This window comes from Culex quinquefasciatus, chromosome 3, assembly GCF_015732765.1.
Source record: "Culex quinquefasciatus strain JHB chromosome 3, VPISU_Cqui_1.0_pri_paternal, whole genome shotgun sequence".
In the NCBI taxonomy this organism is placed as follows: domain Eukaryota; kingdom Metazoa; phylum Arthropoda; class Insecta; order Diptera; family Culicidae; genus Culex; species Culex quinquefasciatus.
Window position 1 is genome coordinate 124,143,692 of NC_051863.1, and position 18,554 is coordinate 124,162,245.

The window sequence follows — 18,554 nt, forward strand, 5'->3', positions numbered from 1 at the left end:
TGTATTTTTTTATTTGACTCAAACTTTGTGGGGGCCTTCCCTATGACCAAATAAGCTATTTTGCGTCATTGGTTCACCCATACAAGTCTCCATACAATTTTGGCAGCTGTCCATACAAAAATGGTATGTAAATATTCAAACAGCTGTAACTTTTGAGTGAATATTCTGATCAATTTGGTGTCTTCGGCAAAGTTGTAGGTATTGTTGAGGACTTTTGAGAAAAAATAGGTACACGGAAAAAAAATTGCAGATTTTTTAATCAACTTTATTTTTCACTAAAACTCAATTTCCCGATATACGTATTTTTTGATTTTCGAGATTTTTTGATATGTTTTAGGGGACAAAAATCCGCAACTTTTGAGCTATATAGAAACATGGTCAAAAAATCTGCCGCCGAGTTATGAATTTTTGAAAAAATAGTGATTTTTGGAAAAAATCGAAGTTTTATGCTAAAACAAGTTTGACATTATTTTTTAACGTAAAATTTAAGTTGCAAAACGCTCCGTTTTCAAGATCTAGCCACTGAAACTTTGATTTTAGTGAATTTTTTGCAGTTTTCCAATTTTTAAAAATAGTGACCATGAGCGACCATTTCTAAAAATATTTTTTTAGAAAAGTTCAGAAAATTTGCTATAAAATTGTCTGCGAGACATTGAAGATTGGACCTCGGGTTGCTGAGATAGAGCCGCTTTAAGAAAAAGAAACACGAAAATTGAAGTTTTCTAACTCTCACCAAAACAACCCACCATTTTCTAATGACGATATCTCAGCAACTAATGGTCCGATTTTCAATGTTAATACATGAAACATTCGTGAAATTTTCCGATCTTTTTTAAAAAAATATTTTGAGATTTTTTAAATCAAGACTAGCATTTTGAATGGGCGTAATATTCAATGTTTGACCCTTTTAAAATGTTAGTCTTGATTTTAAAATTTTAAGAATTTTTTTTTCGAAAAGATCCAAAAATTTCACGATTGTTTCATGTATAAACATTGAAAAACGAACCATTGGTTGCTGAGATATCGTCATTAGAAAATGGTGGGTTGTTTTGGTGAGAAACTTCAATCTTCGTGTTTTTTTTCTTAAAGCGGCTCTATCTCAGCCGAGGTCCAATCTTCAATGTCTCTTAGACAATTTTAAAGCAAATTTTCTGAACTTTCCTAAAAAAATATTTTTAGAAGTGGTCACTCATGGTCACTATTTTTAAAAATTTAAAAACTGCAAATATTTCGCATAAATCAAACTTTCGGTGGCTATATCTTGAAAACGGAGCCCTTAATAAAAAAATCTGTAAAGTTTTTGTTCGATTGCAAATTCAATTTTGCATTAAAAAATAATGTCAAATTTGTTTTTGCATAAAACTTCGATTTTTTTCCAAAAATCACTATTTAAAAAAAAAATCATAACCCGGCGGCAGATTTTTTGACCATGTTGCGGATTTTTGTCCCCTAAAACATTTGTAATTGAACCTCAGAGTAGTGCATAGCAACATTAGAGGCATGATGGAGTTAGATGCTTTTCTCACAACATTAGAATGTTAAATTTCAATGTAATTAAATGTTGCTTCAAAGTTTTTGACAAAATTTTAAATCGTTTAAAATAGAGAAAATGTGAACAATGTTTTTTTTTGAACATTTTGGAGGACATGTCTTTTAAAGTTATTCCCTTTTTTATATAAATATTTATATATTTTGTATATTTTATATATTTTATATATTTTATATATTTTATATATTTTTCATTAAAATTTCCTTTATTCAAAGGGATTTGTTATTTAAAAATAAACAAAAATAAATTCAATAAATTAATAGCAATTTGTTGCCATTGGCTATCCCCGATAAAATTGTTGTATTTTGAGAACATTCGTTACATCGAAATCAAAATTCTCAAACTTTGTTCGTCTCATGCTTTATGGTGTCTGTTGAATAGGTTTCTTATAAAAATTAAACAATAAAGCTTGAATGAGAGCACAGCAAGGTATGAAAAGGTTAAAGTAACATTTTCAGTTTCAAATCCAAATATTTTTTAAAATTAGAGAACCTAGGTGGAAATTTAAGGGTTGTGTTTCACCGTGGCCGTTTAGAAAAGAAAGATGTTGGAAGTAATCACCCCGACATTTTCCAGGATGCTTCGAAAGTTTGGCTGTGCTAGAGTTAGATTAGACTAGATTAGTATTCCACCTTTGAAAAATGTTTAAAATGGGCATCAAACTTCTTGGATCAATACTTGGACTACGAGGAAATCGTCTGTGTACTAGTAGAGATATGATTCTTTCTAATTTTTTATATTTTTACATTTTTTCATTGGCAACGATAGTGTAAACTATACTGTAGGTCTAGCATTTTAACTCAACCAATATCACATATTACACTAAGGTTCGATTTTTCAAAAATGATTAAACGGGGCCGATTGGTTTTTCTCCAAAAATTTTTGGAGTTAGGGTGGTTCGTCGCACTTGCATACAATCCATAAATTGCATGCAATATGTACAAAGAGCGAACCGCACTAATTCTTCACACAAACATTCTAGGAAAACCAAATATTTTTGAAAAATTCATGAGCATGAGCATGAGCCTTCTCCGATGCTGAACAGAACCGTATTATCCTTTTAGCACTACTGATCATAGGCTTTGACTATCAAGTGGTATTTCCCTTATCAACAGCATGTATGAATGCGCTGAAAAGATAAAACACCATGATTGCCAACACAAGATCAGTTGCGAATAGGTAACAGTCATTGGCCACCAACGGCGCCCGCCATGTCAGTTTGTAGATCTCGATTTTAAGGGACGGGAATATTAATTAGCGGAGGTTGCTACTAGTTCAGCTGATTTACTCTGTGCTTACTCCCCACGAGCGCCAGGAACCTGAAAACTTATTAGTAGGATAGGGCCAAATATTTTTGAAAAAATCAAAGTAGGAACAATCGCTCGAACGATCGTTATTGTAACAATTTCCAATATGTGGAAATGGTACTAGCAATGCAATTAGTCAATTCTACTACCACATAACCGCTAAAACGACGTAAACGCCACGGGCCACAAAATTGAAAGGTTTTTTTTTTCAAATACTTTGTTTTCTTATGACATTTGGAAAGAAAAACAATAATGCTTAGGGTTCGTTTCCATCAAAATGCCATTTTTCCTAGATCACTAGTGCCCCTATCAATGATTTGCACCTATTATAAAGTATTATTTATCATTTGGTTATTTTTGTTGAGAGCAGTTCTCCCAGATTTCATTCATTCGATATAGTGCACCGTTTTCAAGTTAAATCCATATTTTGGTGACTTTTTTGAAAATAGTCGCAGTTTTTTAAATTAGTGCACATGTTTGCCCACCTTTGAAAAAAATATTTTTGAAAAGCTGAGAAAATTCTCTATATTTTGCATTTTTGAACTTTGTTGATACGACCCTTAATTGCTGAGATATTGCCATGAAAAGGTTAAAAACAGGAAAATTGATGTTTTCTAAGCCCCACCTAAACAACACACCATTTTCTAATGTCGATATCTCAGCAACTAATGGTCCGATTTTCAATTATAAAATATGAAACATTCGTGAAATTTTGCGATCTTTTCGAAAAAAATATTTTCAAAATTTTCAAACCAAGACTAACATTTTAAAAAGGCGTAATATTGAATGTTTGACCCTTTTGAAATGTTAGTCTTGGTTTGAAAATTGCATGCTCATTAAGAGCTTTTAGTTGTATTTACTTTCTTTTTGTGTGTTCTAACATTGACCAACATATGAGATCGATCCGACATCTACAGCCAGAGTTATTCAACGGTCTCATTGTAGACGCACTTGGCAGGAACAATGAGACAGCTGGGGTACAATGAGACACTCTACGAAAATCAATACTTTTCTAGTAAAACATCATATTTTTGTATTGTTACATTACAGGTGACTTGCCTTGAACACTTTAGAGCAATTTTGCCGACATGAATCTTTAATTAACAAAAGTTATACTAACAAGTATTTAAATTTTGTAAAATCCATATATTTATACCAAATAACTTTGTATGTTTGGTTAAATGAAGTTAAAACTCTATAAATATGACAAAAATCACTTTCACTTCATTTTTTGAAAGATTTACATGGATTTTGAAAAGTTTAATGAAGAAAAATCAAAGTGTCTCATTGTTACACATGGGCTAAAATGAGTGGGGAACAATGGGACAGCCCTGGATTCTGGGTATATTCTAAATTTTGGTCAAACGTAATGAAAGGACATTGTAGCCCAACTCAACCCCTATGAAACGTCGAAAAAATTTTGAAGAAATATTAGTTTTGGTGTACATAGCAGCCTACAAGCGAAAAAATATTTTTTGTCCAACATTTACTTCTACACCCCAGAATCAAACATTTATGAATAACTTTTCAAGGGAGCGTCCATAACCAAAGCCACTATTATAGCAGCTGGTATCCAGTAGATACACCTTTCCCCCAAATATGAGCCTGATTGGTTGAAACTACGACTTGTGAGAACCATTTTATCATTGTTCTCCGTGCCTCATTGATGACTACTCTACCCTACATCTAAAAATTAAGTAACGTTTCAAATACATACTAATCTGATGCGTTTAAGTGATAACAGTTCAATTGTTAGCAAATTCACATGTTGTTCCATGCATTGTTCCGCTTGATCTTTTGCCTCTTGGAAAAACAATAATTTTAAAATCAATTTTATACAGTCAAGAACAGGTTTTTTTTAAAGAAACTTGTTCTAACAAAGTCTTAGTCAAGACTTGGAATAAGATGATTATCAAAAAAATCGACTGATTTATTTATGTTTTTGATTGGTTTTAACGAGCATTTTCTTAGCTTGTTACACTTGCCCCATCTTACCCTACACCTGTTTCTGGGCACCCCAAAGTTCATGCTTTTCCTCTTGTCGAGCCTGCGCAGAATTGTTGTTGCTCGGTGTAATCAGCCGAAGTTAAACGTAACAAATCAAAAGCTAAAATAAAGCTGATATCTTAGATCGTTCTTTGTGATCTATGATTTGTCGTCCTGGCTATTACCAATACACCCGCACCTTTTCAAAAACATCAATAAAGATTTTATTCGATTAGGTTAGGTGAACACATCTTTGATGAATTTCAGGTTACCACCTGCTTTCATTTGCATTCTCGGTAAAAGAATTCTCGTTTTCCTCGGAAAACCATCAATCAGTATTACCAAGAACTCGTTGCCGCTATTTGCCGGCAGAGCAGTATGTGTCGTTATCCCGGAATACACAACAATGCACTTCGCCGCAATAATGATCGTGAAAATCGGATATCTATTTCAGTATATTCCGTTTCCACCGTTGTCCTAGCTTCCACGAATTACCACTTTTTAACCAAATCAAATACCCCAGAAATCAATACATCTCTTTGTTCGAACCAAAAATTTCCCCGGAACCATGTTCGTGGGAATGAGCTGGGAGGGAAAAAAATACTCCATGTCTCACCTGTATCCGCGCGGCCACCCGCTCGTGGTTGTACCGCACCGGTACGAACCACCCCTTGGTCGAGCCGGTCACCAGGACGATCCCGAGCAGAAAGAAGCAGATGAACGCCCCGATCACGGCTTTGGCGCGGCCCGACACGACCATCGCCATGGTGGCGGTTTGATTTTATTTCCTCTTCTTTTCACTGATTTGCACTTTTTTGATATGATTTTTTTTTCTCTGGGATTTTCCTCAATTGATATGGCGATTTTTCACGAATCACAAATTACAGATTTTTTTCAGGTATTCACTCTCGATATGTGGGCACGTGGTACGACACACACGTGTGCAAGCTGCCGCTAATTGATGACCAGCGCGTGCACGCACATTAATTAACGGATGAAAAATCACACTTTAATTGGAAAATTTCCGCGTGACATTTGCTCCCAAGCTCTGGCGGGTGGTCACAAAGTTGCGAATTTTCCAGCTGCGCTGACTTTTGCACATCAGTTACGGCAAATTTATTCCGCAATTATTCATCGATTGATAAAGCAAACAGCATAAATTTTATTTATTCAGCATTTTTTTCCCTCGTCACTTTGTTGTCGTTGATGGACCGCTTTTCCAGGAATTTTCCACCCCTCCGCGCGAACGCAGTGTGAGATTTTTTTTCTGTATTTATTTTCGGTAATTGATGACATCAAATCAAGCGACACGCATTTGGGCGCCCCCCTCTTGATGGAACTTTTCCACGTGGGGTTGGGTGACGCTTCCGGTCCTGCTCCTTGCCGGAATTTCAACGTAAAGTTCACCGATTAAGCTTTTCGTGTCCCGCGGTAATAACACTTTTTTATCACTACTTTTTTCGCGTTTCTTCACTTTTCCACCCTTTTTTTTTTTTTGCTCGACCTTAACCAGACCAGGTGGGTGGCACCTGATTAATGAACGTGCTTCTTTACTTTTATTTTCTCAGTTTTCCACACACAAACACACACAAGTTTTATCGCGAGACACCGGATAAACTAAGGGGGACCAACTAGTCACACTTTTCTTAAGCACTCCGACCAACGCAGGTGCTGCCAACACGCGCTAATCGCTTAATTATTTAATTAGGTTGTGGATTTACAACGGCGCGCGCTTTTTTCCTGGGGCTGCCTCTTTTCAGAACGTAATTTTCGGTAATAAATTTCTTGTAACAACTTCTTTCTGTAACTTTTCCGTTAAAATATTTACTCAACCAACTCTTCAACGAATAAAACTTTTCAATTGACCGAGGTAAAACGTATAAAACTTTTTAAACTTTTTTTCACTTTCATCAACAATATCACAGAACGTATTGATTTTTCCGACCCCCTTCAAACTTCAACAAAAAAAACTTTTCCCAGCCACGCAATCCTTTTTCAAGTCACAACAAATCAATCACTTCTTCTGCTCAAACAAAAATGTACGCGTTCGCCCTCAACATTGAATTTCCCAGTTTTTTTCTGTTTTGCTTGATTTTTTTTTTGGGGTATTGTCCAAAAGCAGTGCGGCGCAACGACTTATCTTATTATGCTAATTACGCAAGGTTTGGAGGAATTTTTAGGTCGCACGTTTTGCGTCGTTTTTTGTTTTGTTGACTTTTTTTTCAAGGGGGGTGAAGCGGTCTTGTTTCACCGGTCAGGACACCTGAGTTGAGATGGGTGTTGCGTCGGCTGGAGGTTTTGTTTTTCGCGGGTCAGTGTGCAGCCGGAGTGCTCTGTAATGGGAGGTTGAGGGTTAATTAAGGGAGGGTGCTCCAGAAGGCAGCACACGAAGGACTTGGTGATTGGAGGGAGTTTTCCTGTTACGAGTTGCAAATTGAAATTCGACGACATTTTAGCGGTGTTACTTTTAAAACTTGAAAACACAATTTAAAATTTAAAAAGCCTCACACCAGGAGTGCAACATATCTGTTAAAGCGAAACGGGACGCCAGTTTTTGATTGAAGAAATCAATTAAAATCAATTTTTGAACTTGACAGATTGCTTGACAGACAACTCCAAATAAACTATTTTGGATCTATATTTTCTACATATAAATCTCGATACAAAATTGGAGATTGACCATAGAAAAGTGCCATGCAAATATTCATCAGAAGAGATTTTCTTTGGCAAAGTTCCACCACTCAAGTATCAGACCAACATTCCCATCCACTTCCTCGTGTCTTACCACTGGTCGTGGCCGGCGTCGGTATTGATCAGCATGATAGGAACCTTTGAACATAACGAAGGGGTGATGGTTCCAACTTTTCATCTGTGGTCCACGGAGCATTTTTTGGGAGTTCTGGTCAATAACGAAGTAGCTTCTACGGGTAGACACCAATGCTATGCAATGCAATGCTTATTTGGTGTCTTCGACAACGTTAAGGTTATGGTTAGGTTTTGTTTGGAAAATAGGTACAGTCCAGACTCGAGTATCCGAAGGCCTTGACAAAATTTCACTACGGATAATTGAACCACGATTTTTTTGTTGTTGTTTTATATTTGATTAATGAGCTTGCATATGACCCCTTAACTACTCTAAAGTGATTTAGAATGCATTTTTTTTTAATTTTGTAGGCAATCAATCATTCAATTATGACTAAAATGGGATCATAGAACTCAAATTTGACGTTGAAAGTAAAAAAAAAATGTTCGTGATATATGGTGGTATATGGATTTTTTTTCAAACTAAGGCCGTTGCAATTTTTTTTTTTTTGATATTTATGTCTCACAACTCTGAGCAAAGGCGAGGGTGTTGATTCCCTGTCAATAAATAAAATTATAATTTTGGGAACAAATTCTATGGAATTACACTCAAACCCCGTTGGTTTGACACCAACTGTTGTCAAACGAACGGGGTCACTTTTTAGTTTGACACCCTTCTTACACGGAGTTCACACACACTACTAAACGTTTGTTTTGATAGTGTGCGTGAGCGCCGTGTAAAAAGTGACAGTTCGTCACTTTTTAGTTTGACTTTGACCAACCAACGGGGTACAAACTAAAAAAGTGTCAAACGAAAAAGTGACCAACTACCGGGGGTTGAGTGTATCTTAAGCATCCATGCGTTTATATATGGGGGTAGCAAAAATAAGGGGGTGCGCATGGTTGTTTAACATGATTCCATAGGTTTCATACCCAAATTTACAATTTTATTTATTTGAAGAGATTTCACTAAAATGCAATTCTGTTGATTGGAGCGTGTTCAGGGAGCCCAAGTCAATTAAACCTTAACGAAACTGAGGCGTTTACGGACATCAACTTCAAAAATGTCGAGTTGTGTAATCATCAATGCAGAAAAATGCATTTAAGGTTGTTTAAAGTTTATTAAACTTCTGTTGTCATTAAAATTTTGACGATTGAATCAAATTATTTGGCAAACTTGACAAAAAAAATCATTTTTTGAAAATGCAGAGAATTGATCTTATATAAAGCTAATCTATGCAGACTTTTGCGTTGTTTGAAATACATTTTGCATTGGCATTTTTTTTAAAATATGCACCCGGAACTGGGCATCGGTATACGAGAGGATAAAGAGCACGATTCGGTAGTAAAATGGTACTGTGTGCGGACGGAGAGGATAAATCCCGAAATGACCGAGAGTACTTTACTCATGGTTCATTTTCCAAAAAAGTTCATTTACACACTAAAAAATTATGAATATTACATCCAACAGAATCCAAAACCTAACGTAGAAACTAGTCATGTAACTTTAAATCAAATGTAATATTATGTTTGGTTTGACGCAGAATGGCCAAATCCACCTTTACAACCTAATCCAAAAAAATTAATCTTATACAATTTAACATTACATCATTTTAAACTGAACATTAAATTAAATATGATGCACATGATTAGAGCGTCTTTTTTCGTGTAACATTCTGTGCGATGATTTAATCCTACGTCAAAATTAATCCAATTATACTATGATTTGATGCTTTTCACTTCACAGTGCAGCAAACGTCAGCCATGATGAATCACTCGAAAAATTGTCGCGGATTAGTTGTCCCGGTAGAAATTATTGAGAATTTCTCAGCTTTCGAAACTTATTCAGCTGAAATAGCTTAGTGAATCAATAATCAAGGTAGGTGTAAAGATTTTTTGTTAAAATCTGGGCAGCAATTTAAAATCTGAATGCTTCCTTTCAGCCAGAAACATTACCTCTTCCGGACGGAAACAATTTTCTTCCTGGATTCGGTCCGTGATTGAAGATGGCCACACAAAAAACTCGCAGGAGACGGAGTTTGCCAAGCTGCTGGCAACGGACGACCACGGTTGATAGTGTCGTGGAGGTTTGCGATAATCAGTTGGTCCAGTGGCGGCATTTCGCGATGAAGACCACTTTTGGTACACCAACCGACGAAGCCATCCGGGACGCGGTCCTCGATCCTGTTGGCAAGACAGAGTGCTTCGTGGCCCGGTTTAAAAAAAAGTCTCAAATGCGTAAAAGGACCCACGCATCGATTAAGGCAGGTTGGTCAATCAAGGGATTGCAAGTGAAAGTGCTAGGTTAATTATCCGGTCCCGAGGCGGCCAAAAAACTAGTGCTACAAAATATGTTCATTTAAAACTATAATGTGCAAATAAAAATCATATATTTAGACATGAATGTTGTGATTTTTCTCTTCCCAATTAATCCAAAAATCAAATAAAACCAAATTCCAATATGATTCCAATAGGAATAATTTCCAATGAATTGGGTTGTTGTAATTTTACACGACCATCTAGGTTGAAGGTTTGGTTCATGTAATTTTAAAATCAGATGTAATTTTATGTCTTATTTGACGCTCCAGTTATGTGCATCGAAAAGACAGAAAATTACACGATTTTTTCGAAGTGTGTATCAAAAAAAAAAGTACCGGTACCGAGACTCGAACCCAAGACCTTCGGCATATTGAACCGTGCCTTTTCCGTATGGGCCACCATGGTTCGGTGACTAAGTGGCGGTCGTTTGTCCATATAAGCCACTCATAGGATGAACTGTTCCAATGAACGAATAAACACGCGAGAGGACTATACTCTCGCAATATAGCACTTTCCTCACGTTTCTTTTCGTGAGGACTATCCCCTCGTTCTTTAACTTTGGGTGTGGTATTCAGTGAATTTTTTTTAGTTATTGTCCTTGTAAACATAGTACAGTATAAACAATCAATTGGTTTTGCACAGCTTCCATTGCCTTGAATAAGTTTATTTAAAAAAAAAAAATAAGTTAAAATTATAGGCCGATAACGATAACGATCCATGAATCAATTCACTCCTAAGGTACAATACAAAATCGTCTTACGCAGAAGGTATTAAATTCGATATCATGAATATATCAATTTAATCAATATGAAAACAGTTGATTCTTATAAGATATCCTTGAGGAAATACAATATTTTCGAATATCGAAAAAAATGAGTGCCGCCGCGGGATTCAAATCCACATGGGCGGGACAAGATATGTTAATAAAAAAAGAATTTTTCATGTTGTTCAGGAGATTTTTTTTAATATGTAAGTATAGATCTTCAACATATTTTTTAATATATCTGGAGTTTTTATGAAAAGGTCCAATAAACCAAATTTCCAGTTTTTGCTTTATGGATGTTTTTGAAACCGCCTTGAGTAAGGAGTATTCCAAAATTTGGTTTATTAAATCTTTTCAAAAAAAAAAATCTATATATAAAGTAAAGAATTGTCTTGCAAAAGTCAATCTGTTACACAAACTTCATTATATCCGAAAAGATTGATTCTGTGGAAAATTTCCCATATTCCTATAAAAAAAAAGAGGAAAGGGGATTCCCGTTTCCCAAATGCCCTATCCTTGAGGCTTTAACCACGTGATTTATTCATGAACCCGTATCAGTTGAGATAGGACTGACAAAGCACCACACCAAACCGCAATGTTTGATTCAAGGTCTAATTGAGACCAAAATTGGATAACCATTCTTCCTAGATCATTTTCAAATATTTTCCATTCAAACATTGGACAGTCGCAGTAAGTTCAAAACTACACCCAACCGGTGCACAGTGGAAAAAAGGGCCCAACAAATTACCGCAACATGATTTCGCGAAAACCATCGATTGCTATACACCAAAAGCTTCGTTTTTGCACCAGGAACAATAATCAGATGAAAAATTACTTTGCACGGACCGGTGGCTTTAGTACAGGCCACCGGAAGATCCGGATTTTTGAAAAAGTATCAGATTTATCCAATTGTGAAATGCACTTTCTTCTACCATGAATAGTCATGCAAAACAATCTTACAATGATATTAAATACCATTAGACCCATCGGAACCGGTTCCGGTGGCCTTGGGGGTTACCTTGGGGTATCTCAACCCTCCTATAAGGGTGTTTGGTCAATAAAACAAAAACTTTTCCACAGAAAAATACTGAAAATGGTGCAAAACTTCAAGGCATCATTCTAATACATCATCCTGCATAGATAAATAACATGGTCTGGATCTGGATCTTTTATAAGCGGAAGCATCCAAATTGGTCAATTCTATCAATAGTTATGAGATTTTTAAGAAAAAAAATACATGAAAAAAAATCAATTCTGGAAATCGTGAATTTAATTCACGAATGCGTGAACCATGCAGGAATATATTCACGTTTATAGTGCAAATGCAGCATACTCATGAATAAATTCCTTCGTGGTTCTCACATTTGTGAACTTAATTCACGATTACGAGAATTGATTTTTTTCTGTGTAGCGTTTGAGTATCAACGGATTTGAATCTGTGCAGGTCCAAAAGTCGAATTGGCTTGAATTTCCTATATTATCCGCGCACCACCAAACCGAAGTGCGCATCTCTTCTTTTGCGCGAAAACATCGGTTGCGCCGTAGAAAAATTGAGTGGTTTGTCGTAAGCGTGTACATGAGCCTGTGGCGCATCCAAGGGAATGGTGGAAGGAGAGGAATCGCAAATCCTCATGACTAATTTCAAGAAGGTAAACACCAAAAACGCGACCAAAAATTAAAGTGCACGAATAAGGTTCTTAACTGCTTTATTCAAATGGTTGTGTACAGGACGCTGAATGATTAAATCATTTTCAGGTGTAAAATTAATTTTGCAGCTTAAAACCAGTTAAAGAAATAAAATAAAATATTTTTGTTTCAAATTTCCTTCGCCTGATTTGTGAGCACCTACGTTAAAAACCAAGATTGTTTATTTTTTACACTGTGGTCTGACAGCTTTATCATGGATTTTGATCTGGACAAGGCGAGGGATAGGACACAGCTCCCTCTTGGGCGCATCAGGCTTTGATAGGTTGCGCTCGTATTTTGATTTTTGTCTGCCTTCACAATAAATGTCCAACAACTTTGAATGAGCGTTGATATTGGAGAATCACAACAAAACAAACCATCCGCGTTGACAACCCACAGGACATAAAGTCTCTATTGCAAGTTTCTGCTCGAACCTAGCAGCAGGTTTGGTTTGGTGTGTTGTGTGTACACATACCAGGAAGACGACTCCTACACCTGGAACGACCTACGACCTAACAACAACTGAAGCCGGGACCGAATCGGAGTTCCTAAATTTCCAGAAACCGGAGTCAGCGTTGGAGCTACTTCGCAAGCTACCCGTCGACGCAGTCCTGGCGCAGAGCATGTCTTACTGACAATTGCTAGTAAAAATCTTATAATTAATTTGAACTAACACTAACTGGTGTCAACCACAATCACCTTAATTAGTGTTTCAAAACTGGCGCACACAATCTCAACATCCCAAAACCAAGCCCCTAATCTGCGGTTTTGTTCTCAATTCAACATAAATAAACGCACTTCCAGGTGCACAAACAAAGCACCAGTCTGAGCCTGATGTTCATTGATTTTGTGTCGTTGAAAGGAAAACCATGTACCCGGGTGGTGAACATCCCATCCCAGAGACTCGGGGTTTCCCCCCCGAACTGCACTGATTTCTGCCGGGCTAATTTATTCAAAGCAGTAGCACCGACTAAAAAAACAAACAATCTGCAATACTTCATTAGCGCCGCCACCACATCGCTTAAGGGCACGCACACACAAATAGGCAGTGCAATTGACAACCGTTTACATGCAATCAAAACTCATTTTTTTTTATCGTGGCTTTGTTTTTGTCAAGCTTAACTTCTTAAAACGACAAAAACATACTTGCTACAGGTAACTTTTCAAAAGGGCATAATCTTGGTTGTTGACAAAGAGTCCATTCAGCTCACTCTAGTCAATATTTACATTACATTCAAGTAAGTAAAAAAAATCAAGGTTAAGTCTTATCTCGAATTGACAGCTTGGTGTACACCCTTACCAAAAATCATGATTTTTTGAGTTCCAAATCCCACTTTTCATACGATTTTTTGAGTTCAGGTACTACAACCATAAAAATGGTTATATGGGTTGAACTGAAAAATTCGTATGAAAAGTGGGATTTGGAACTCAAAAAATTATGATTTTTGGTAAGGGTGTAGGCCAGGCCAGTAAACGTTGCACTCTTGTTATTGTTTACATCCCCTGCTCAGAATGGACCACAGTTGCATGTCAACCAACTGTTAACTCAAGCAAAGCAATGTGGGCCGAGACTATCCCGGTCACTTCATTGTTTAGCTTGAACTTTTTTTGTTGACACTCCGCGAACCAACTTCTAACAACAATATTGGTCAACGTTTTTCCCCAAAACAACAAAAAGTCAAAACGGATTTGCAACTCGTATAGAGATTCCCTCTCTCTACCAATCCTCGTCGTTGTTGTGATCTCTTTAACCAATCAACAACTCTGGTTACAGAGATCACAACAACCTCACAACTGTTGCTTATAATGTATCTTGACCAGACTTAATCCAAGAGATCTGTGACACAGCATCACTGTTCACTGTGTTTACACCAGAAATCTCTGCGTAACATCAACGGTAATCGATTCTTCACTCTTTAATACGGTCACTTGGTCTCTTCTCAATTGACCTAGATTCCATCTCACTTCAATCACTTCCGCTCTTCTTCCCCGCAAAAACAATAACAATCACTCTGCCGATTGATGATGGCTATCAGTTTTCCCCGAGTTGAACGTACTCCTTGCCGTTCTGTACTCCCGGGCAGCCTTTTTCCAGCAGCTTTGAACAGAACTCCGAGTTCCGTGTTGATATGCGGCCAAGTCCAAGATATGCGAATTCTCTGTGTGTGATATGTGAGCGGGTACTTGTGTTAACCCACGGAAGACTCCGACGACGACGGCGGTTGTTCCGGCGAACGTCCCGCAACCCGCGCGACGCTCACGACCCGCGAACTCGTGCCGAAATCGATCCGCCAACGGATGCTGTTTGCAGTCGCTTGCGCCAAAACCAGCCTGTTGTTCCCCGACGACGACGACGACGACAAACGGCCACGACGACGAGAGGTTCCCCGAAAACGACGACGACAACAACAGAAACTGGGCGGCTTGGCCGGAAAAACGTGCAACTTCATCGCGGTCCGTCGAAAGACTGACTCCAAGCTGTTTCCAGACACGAAATCTCGGGCCCCAAAATTCGGAAATCGTCGTCGTTGTGGGGAGCCGAACCTTGGCCGGGTGAACGCGCAACGGTGAGTTCCGCTGTAGGGGAAATGGGCCTCCCCCTTGGAGCGAATCTCGGCAAACTGGCGAACTAAAGCCTGCGATTGTTGACAGCGAAGCTTGCCGAAAGATCCGCCGCAGGCCGCGAGAGCGCTCAAATCATTTGAGGGAAGGAGAAGCGTCGTCCTTGCCGGGAGAGGAGGTTGCGCAACTGCGCAAACTCGGCAAAGTTCGGGATTTCTCCTTTTTTTCTCAGGGTGGGGAAGAGAGCTTTTACCTTCCGAGTCAGTGTGAGGAAGAAGCGAATAAAAAGGAAGCGCCACATTCCGACAGACAGGATTTATTGGTCAAGGTTTTCCGGCGTGTCGTGGCGAAGTCTCGGCACAGACGCGGAAGAAGACTGGCGAGAAGAGTGCAAGTCTGAGCAAGGTGGTGAGCGTGAGAGAAGTGGGCTTGGCGTGACGTCACCGTTTAAAGGGGATGGAGTCTGGTGGGTGGTTTTTGTGTGCGTTTGACAGGAATTTTTTTTATGTTTAAAATTTACATTTTAAACTTCGTGGTTTACAAAAAGATAGCAAAACAACATCATTGAGTTTATTTTTTATTTGATATGTTTATAAAAATCATAAAGCAAGTTTAAAAGAATTTTATGGAAAAGGAATGTTTAATTTCGAACGCATCAACCGGAATTTTCAAGCACTATAGTCCCAGAAACTTCAAATCAAAACTGGAGCAACTAAACTAAATAAGCTCAAATTTTCAGACTAGCTTCTGGGACTATAGTGCTAGAAAATTCCGGTTGATGTGTTCGAAATTAAACATTTTTGTCTTTTTCATATATTCGTAACAAATTTATGAAAATACTCAAATTTTTCACAAAACTACATATTTTCGAAAAAAAATACTCAAAATTTCAGTTTTGAACTGAACGGTCTGATTTTTTTTCAAAAATACGTAATTTTGTGAAGTCCGCGACCGTGGTGTAGGAGTAAGCGTGGTTGCCTCTCACCCAGTCGGCCTGGGTTCGAACCCAGATGGTCCCGGTGGCATTTTCGAGACGAGATTTGTCTGACCACGCCTTCCGTCGGACGGGGAAGTAAATGTTGGCCCCGGTCTAACCTAAAGGGTTAGGTCGATAGCTCAGTTCAGGCGTAGGAGTCGTCTCCCTGGGTCCTGCCTCGGTGGAGTCGCTGGTAGGCATTTGGACTAACAATCCAAAGGTCGTCAGTTAGAATCCCGGGGTGGATGGAAGCTATGGTGTAAAAAGAGGTTTGCAATTGCCTCAACAATCAAGCCTTCGGACACTTAGTTTAGAGTAGGAATCTCGCAATCGCGAACGCCAAGGCAATGCTGTAGAGCAAATAATTTGATTTTTGATTTTTTTGTAATTTTGTGAAATTTTTTAGTATTTTCAAAAAAATGAGATATTATTTACGAAATGTATGAAAAAATATCAATTTTCTGATACTCGTATTGTAAAATATTGAAATTATGAGTTTTTTTTTTCCAAAAACACGTAGTTTTATGAAATTTGTAAGCATTTTAAAATTTTTGATTATTTTTTCAAACGTATGAAAAATCCTAAACATTTGAGAACCATATTGCGAAAAACTGAAATTTTAAGTATTTTTTTCGAAAATACGTGGTTTTGTGAAAAATTTTAGTATTAAAAAATGCGTAATTATTTTCGAAATGATTGACAAATCCCGTTAATTTTTTTTTGTGAAAATACGTAGTTGTGTGAAATTTTTTAGTATTTTCAAAAATGTGAGTTATTTTTTCGAAATGAATGAAAAATCCTTATCATTTGATAGCCAGGTTGTCAAAACTAAAATTTTGAGTAATTTTTTCGAAAAAAAACGTATTTTTTTTGAAAATTTTGAGTATTACAAAAAAAACTACTTCCGAAATGTTTGGAAAAATCCCGATCATGTGATACGCAGGATACGCACAAAAAAAAATTGTATCAGGCTTATGAAATTAAATTAAATTGTATTCAAAATTGAGGTAAAGTAAGGCCGTTCCTTATTTTTTTTAAATCCTGTTACCCCCCCACCCCTCCTCGAAAATTGGGCCGAAAATCAGGGGGCAAAAAATATTTTTCAAATAACTTAACATTTTTAATGAAAATATAAGTCAAATCAACTCAAAACAATTTAAAACACATTGTTCTGCATTTATAATCATAATTTGCATTTTTGGGCTGAACTAAAAATATTTTGAATTAATATGAAAATCAAATGTACACCATCGCAAAAATTTGTTTTTTTTTGCATAAAAATGTGTAGTTTGCTTCAATACTTAGATAATTTGGAAACTAGTGATTGCAAAATAACCAAACAGGTGTGTAAAGCATTTTGAAATGTTTTTTTTTTTCATTAAAATGTTAAAACCATGATGAGGAATTAAAATTTTAAAGCTTTTTATTTATTTTTTGCCAGCTCTTTCAACTTTAGTCAGAGTCGAGGAACATAAAATTCAAAAAATATTTGCAACGGCCTAAATAGAGATTAAAACATAAAGTTTGATCAAAATTGATTAGAATTTGCTTTTTTCATTAGAAAAAAGTAGTGTAGCCACCAAAACCAAATTAAAAGTAATAATCAAAAACATATTTAGTTTTAATATGCTCTAATGAAAATGTCTTTGATTCTGAAGAAAAATATTTGTTTCAATAATTTAAAAATATTTTTACTATGAAACTATTTTTCTCTGTTCTTAGTGTAACATTGCCCAAAGAATACGATAATGCAGTCTGTTTTCCGAATTGAATCTGCTCTTATAATTGTGAAAAACATTACACTTCGAGCTTATTTAAGTAACCCGATTTATAAAATGCTTTCATTGTCCACGTTCCATCCAAAATAGCTTTTCTTATTTCTACAATTGTCTACATGGGGAGAGGGTGGTATAAGATTTTCTTAAAAAGTGTTTCCGTGTTTATGAATGGGCCCTAATAAACTAATCATTATTTGAAACGTCGGTAACGAAGGGAAACGGTTGTTACTTTTATTCGACGGACTGAAAAACCAAATATGAAGAAAACTGAAATTTGACAGTCGTTGCGAAAAAAAAAAAAAAGTTATTTGATTACTTCAAACCCATCTCTGCCATTTAGTACACTAAGCGAGTTCCAAAATATTGTGAGGTGTGGTTATATTAAATTGAGCGTTGATTAGTTTGTCAATGTCTAAACAATTCGTTTTCGGTCTGCCGACTCAGTTTCAATTTGCAATTTTCCTTTTGAACACGCACTGCCCTTACATTTAAATCTCTCCCTTGCTCTGAGTAAGTATTTCGAATTGCATTTAATGTGGATTGGTTTGTCAAAGTCCAAACAAATCGTGTTCGGTCTACCAAATCAATTTCGACAAATCGCTTGCAGTTCCATTTGAAACCGGTAAAATGCCTGCTCTATTTATATTTTAATATATCCTCTGTTTATGCGCTTTTATGCCACTTAATGCTCATTTGGGGAGTGCCCCTTTCAAGACTTAAATTAGAAACCACTTGACCAAAAGTGATCAAGCGATGATCTGCTGTTCTTCTTGCTTGCTGGCATGAACACAGACCGTATTAATTCAGTCTACTATTTATGGATCTA

The 18,554-nt window shown here is 36.9% G+C and overlaps 1 protein-coding gene across 13 annotated transcripts in view; it reads right to left on the minus strand.

Moving 5' to 3' along the window:
- LOC6053082 (collagen alpha-1(XVIII) chain) overlaps window positions 1-18,554 on the minus strand; it is a 590,709-nt gene that overhangs the window by 326,178 nt on the left and 245,977 nt on the right. Inside the window, exon 1 of one of the 13 annotated variants that reach the window (XM_038260489.1) lies at window positions 5,459-7,176. The exons of the other annotated variants lie outside the window; for them this stretch is intronic. Within the exon in view, the coding sequence (XP_038116417.1) occupies window positions 5,459-5,608 (150 nt within the window). The 5' untranslated portion in view covers window positions 5,609-7,176. Of the gene's footprint in view, window positions 1-5,458; window positions 7,177-18,554 lie in introns of those variants that run through there. 13 annotated transcript variants of the gene reach the window in all.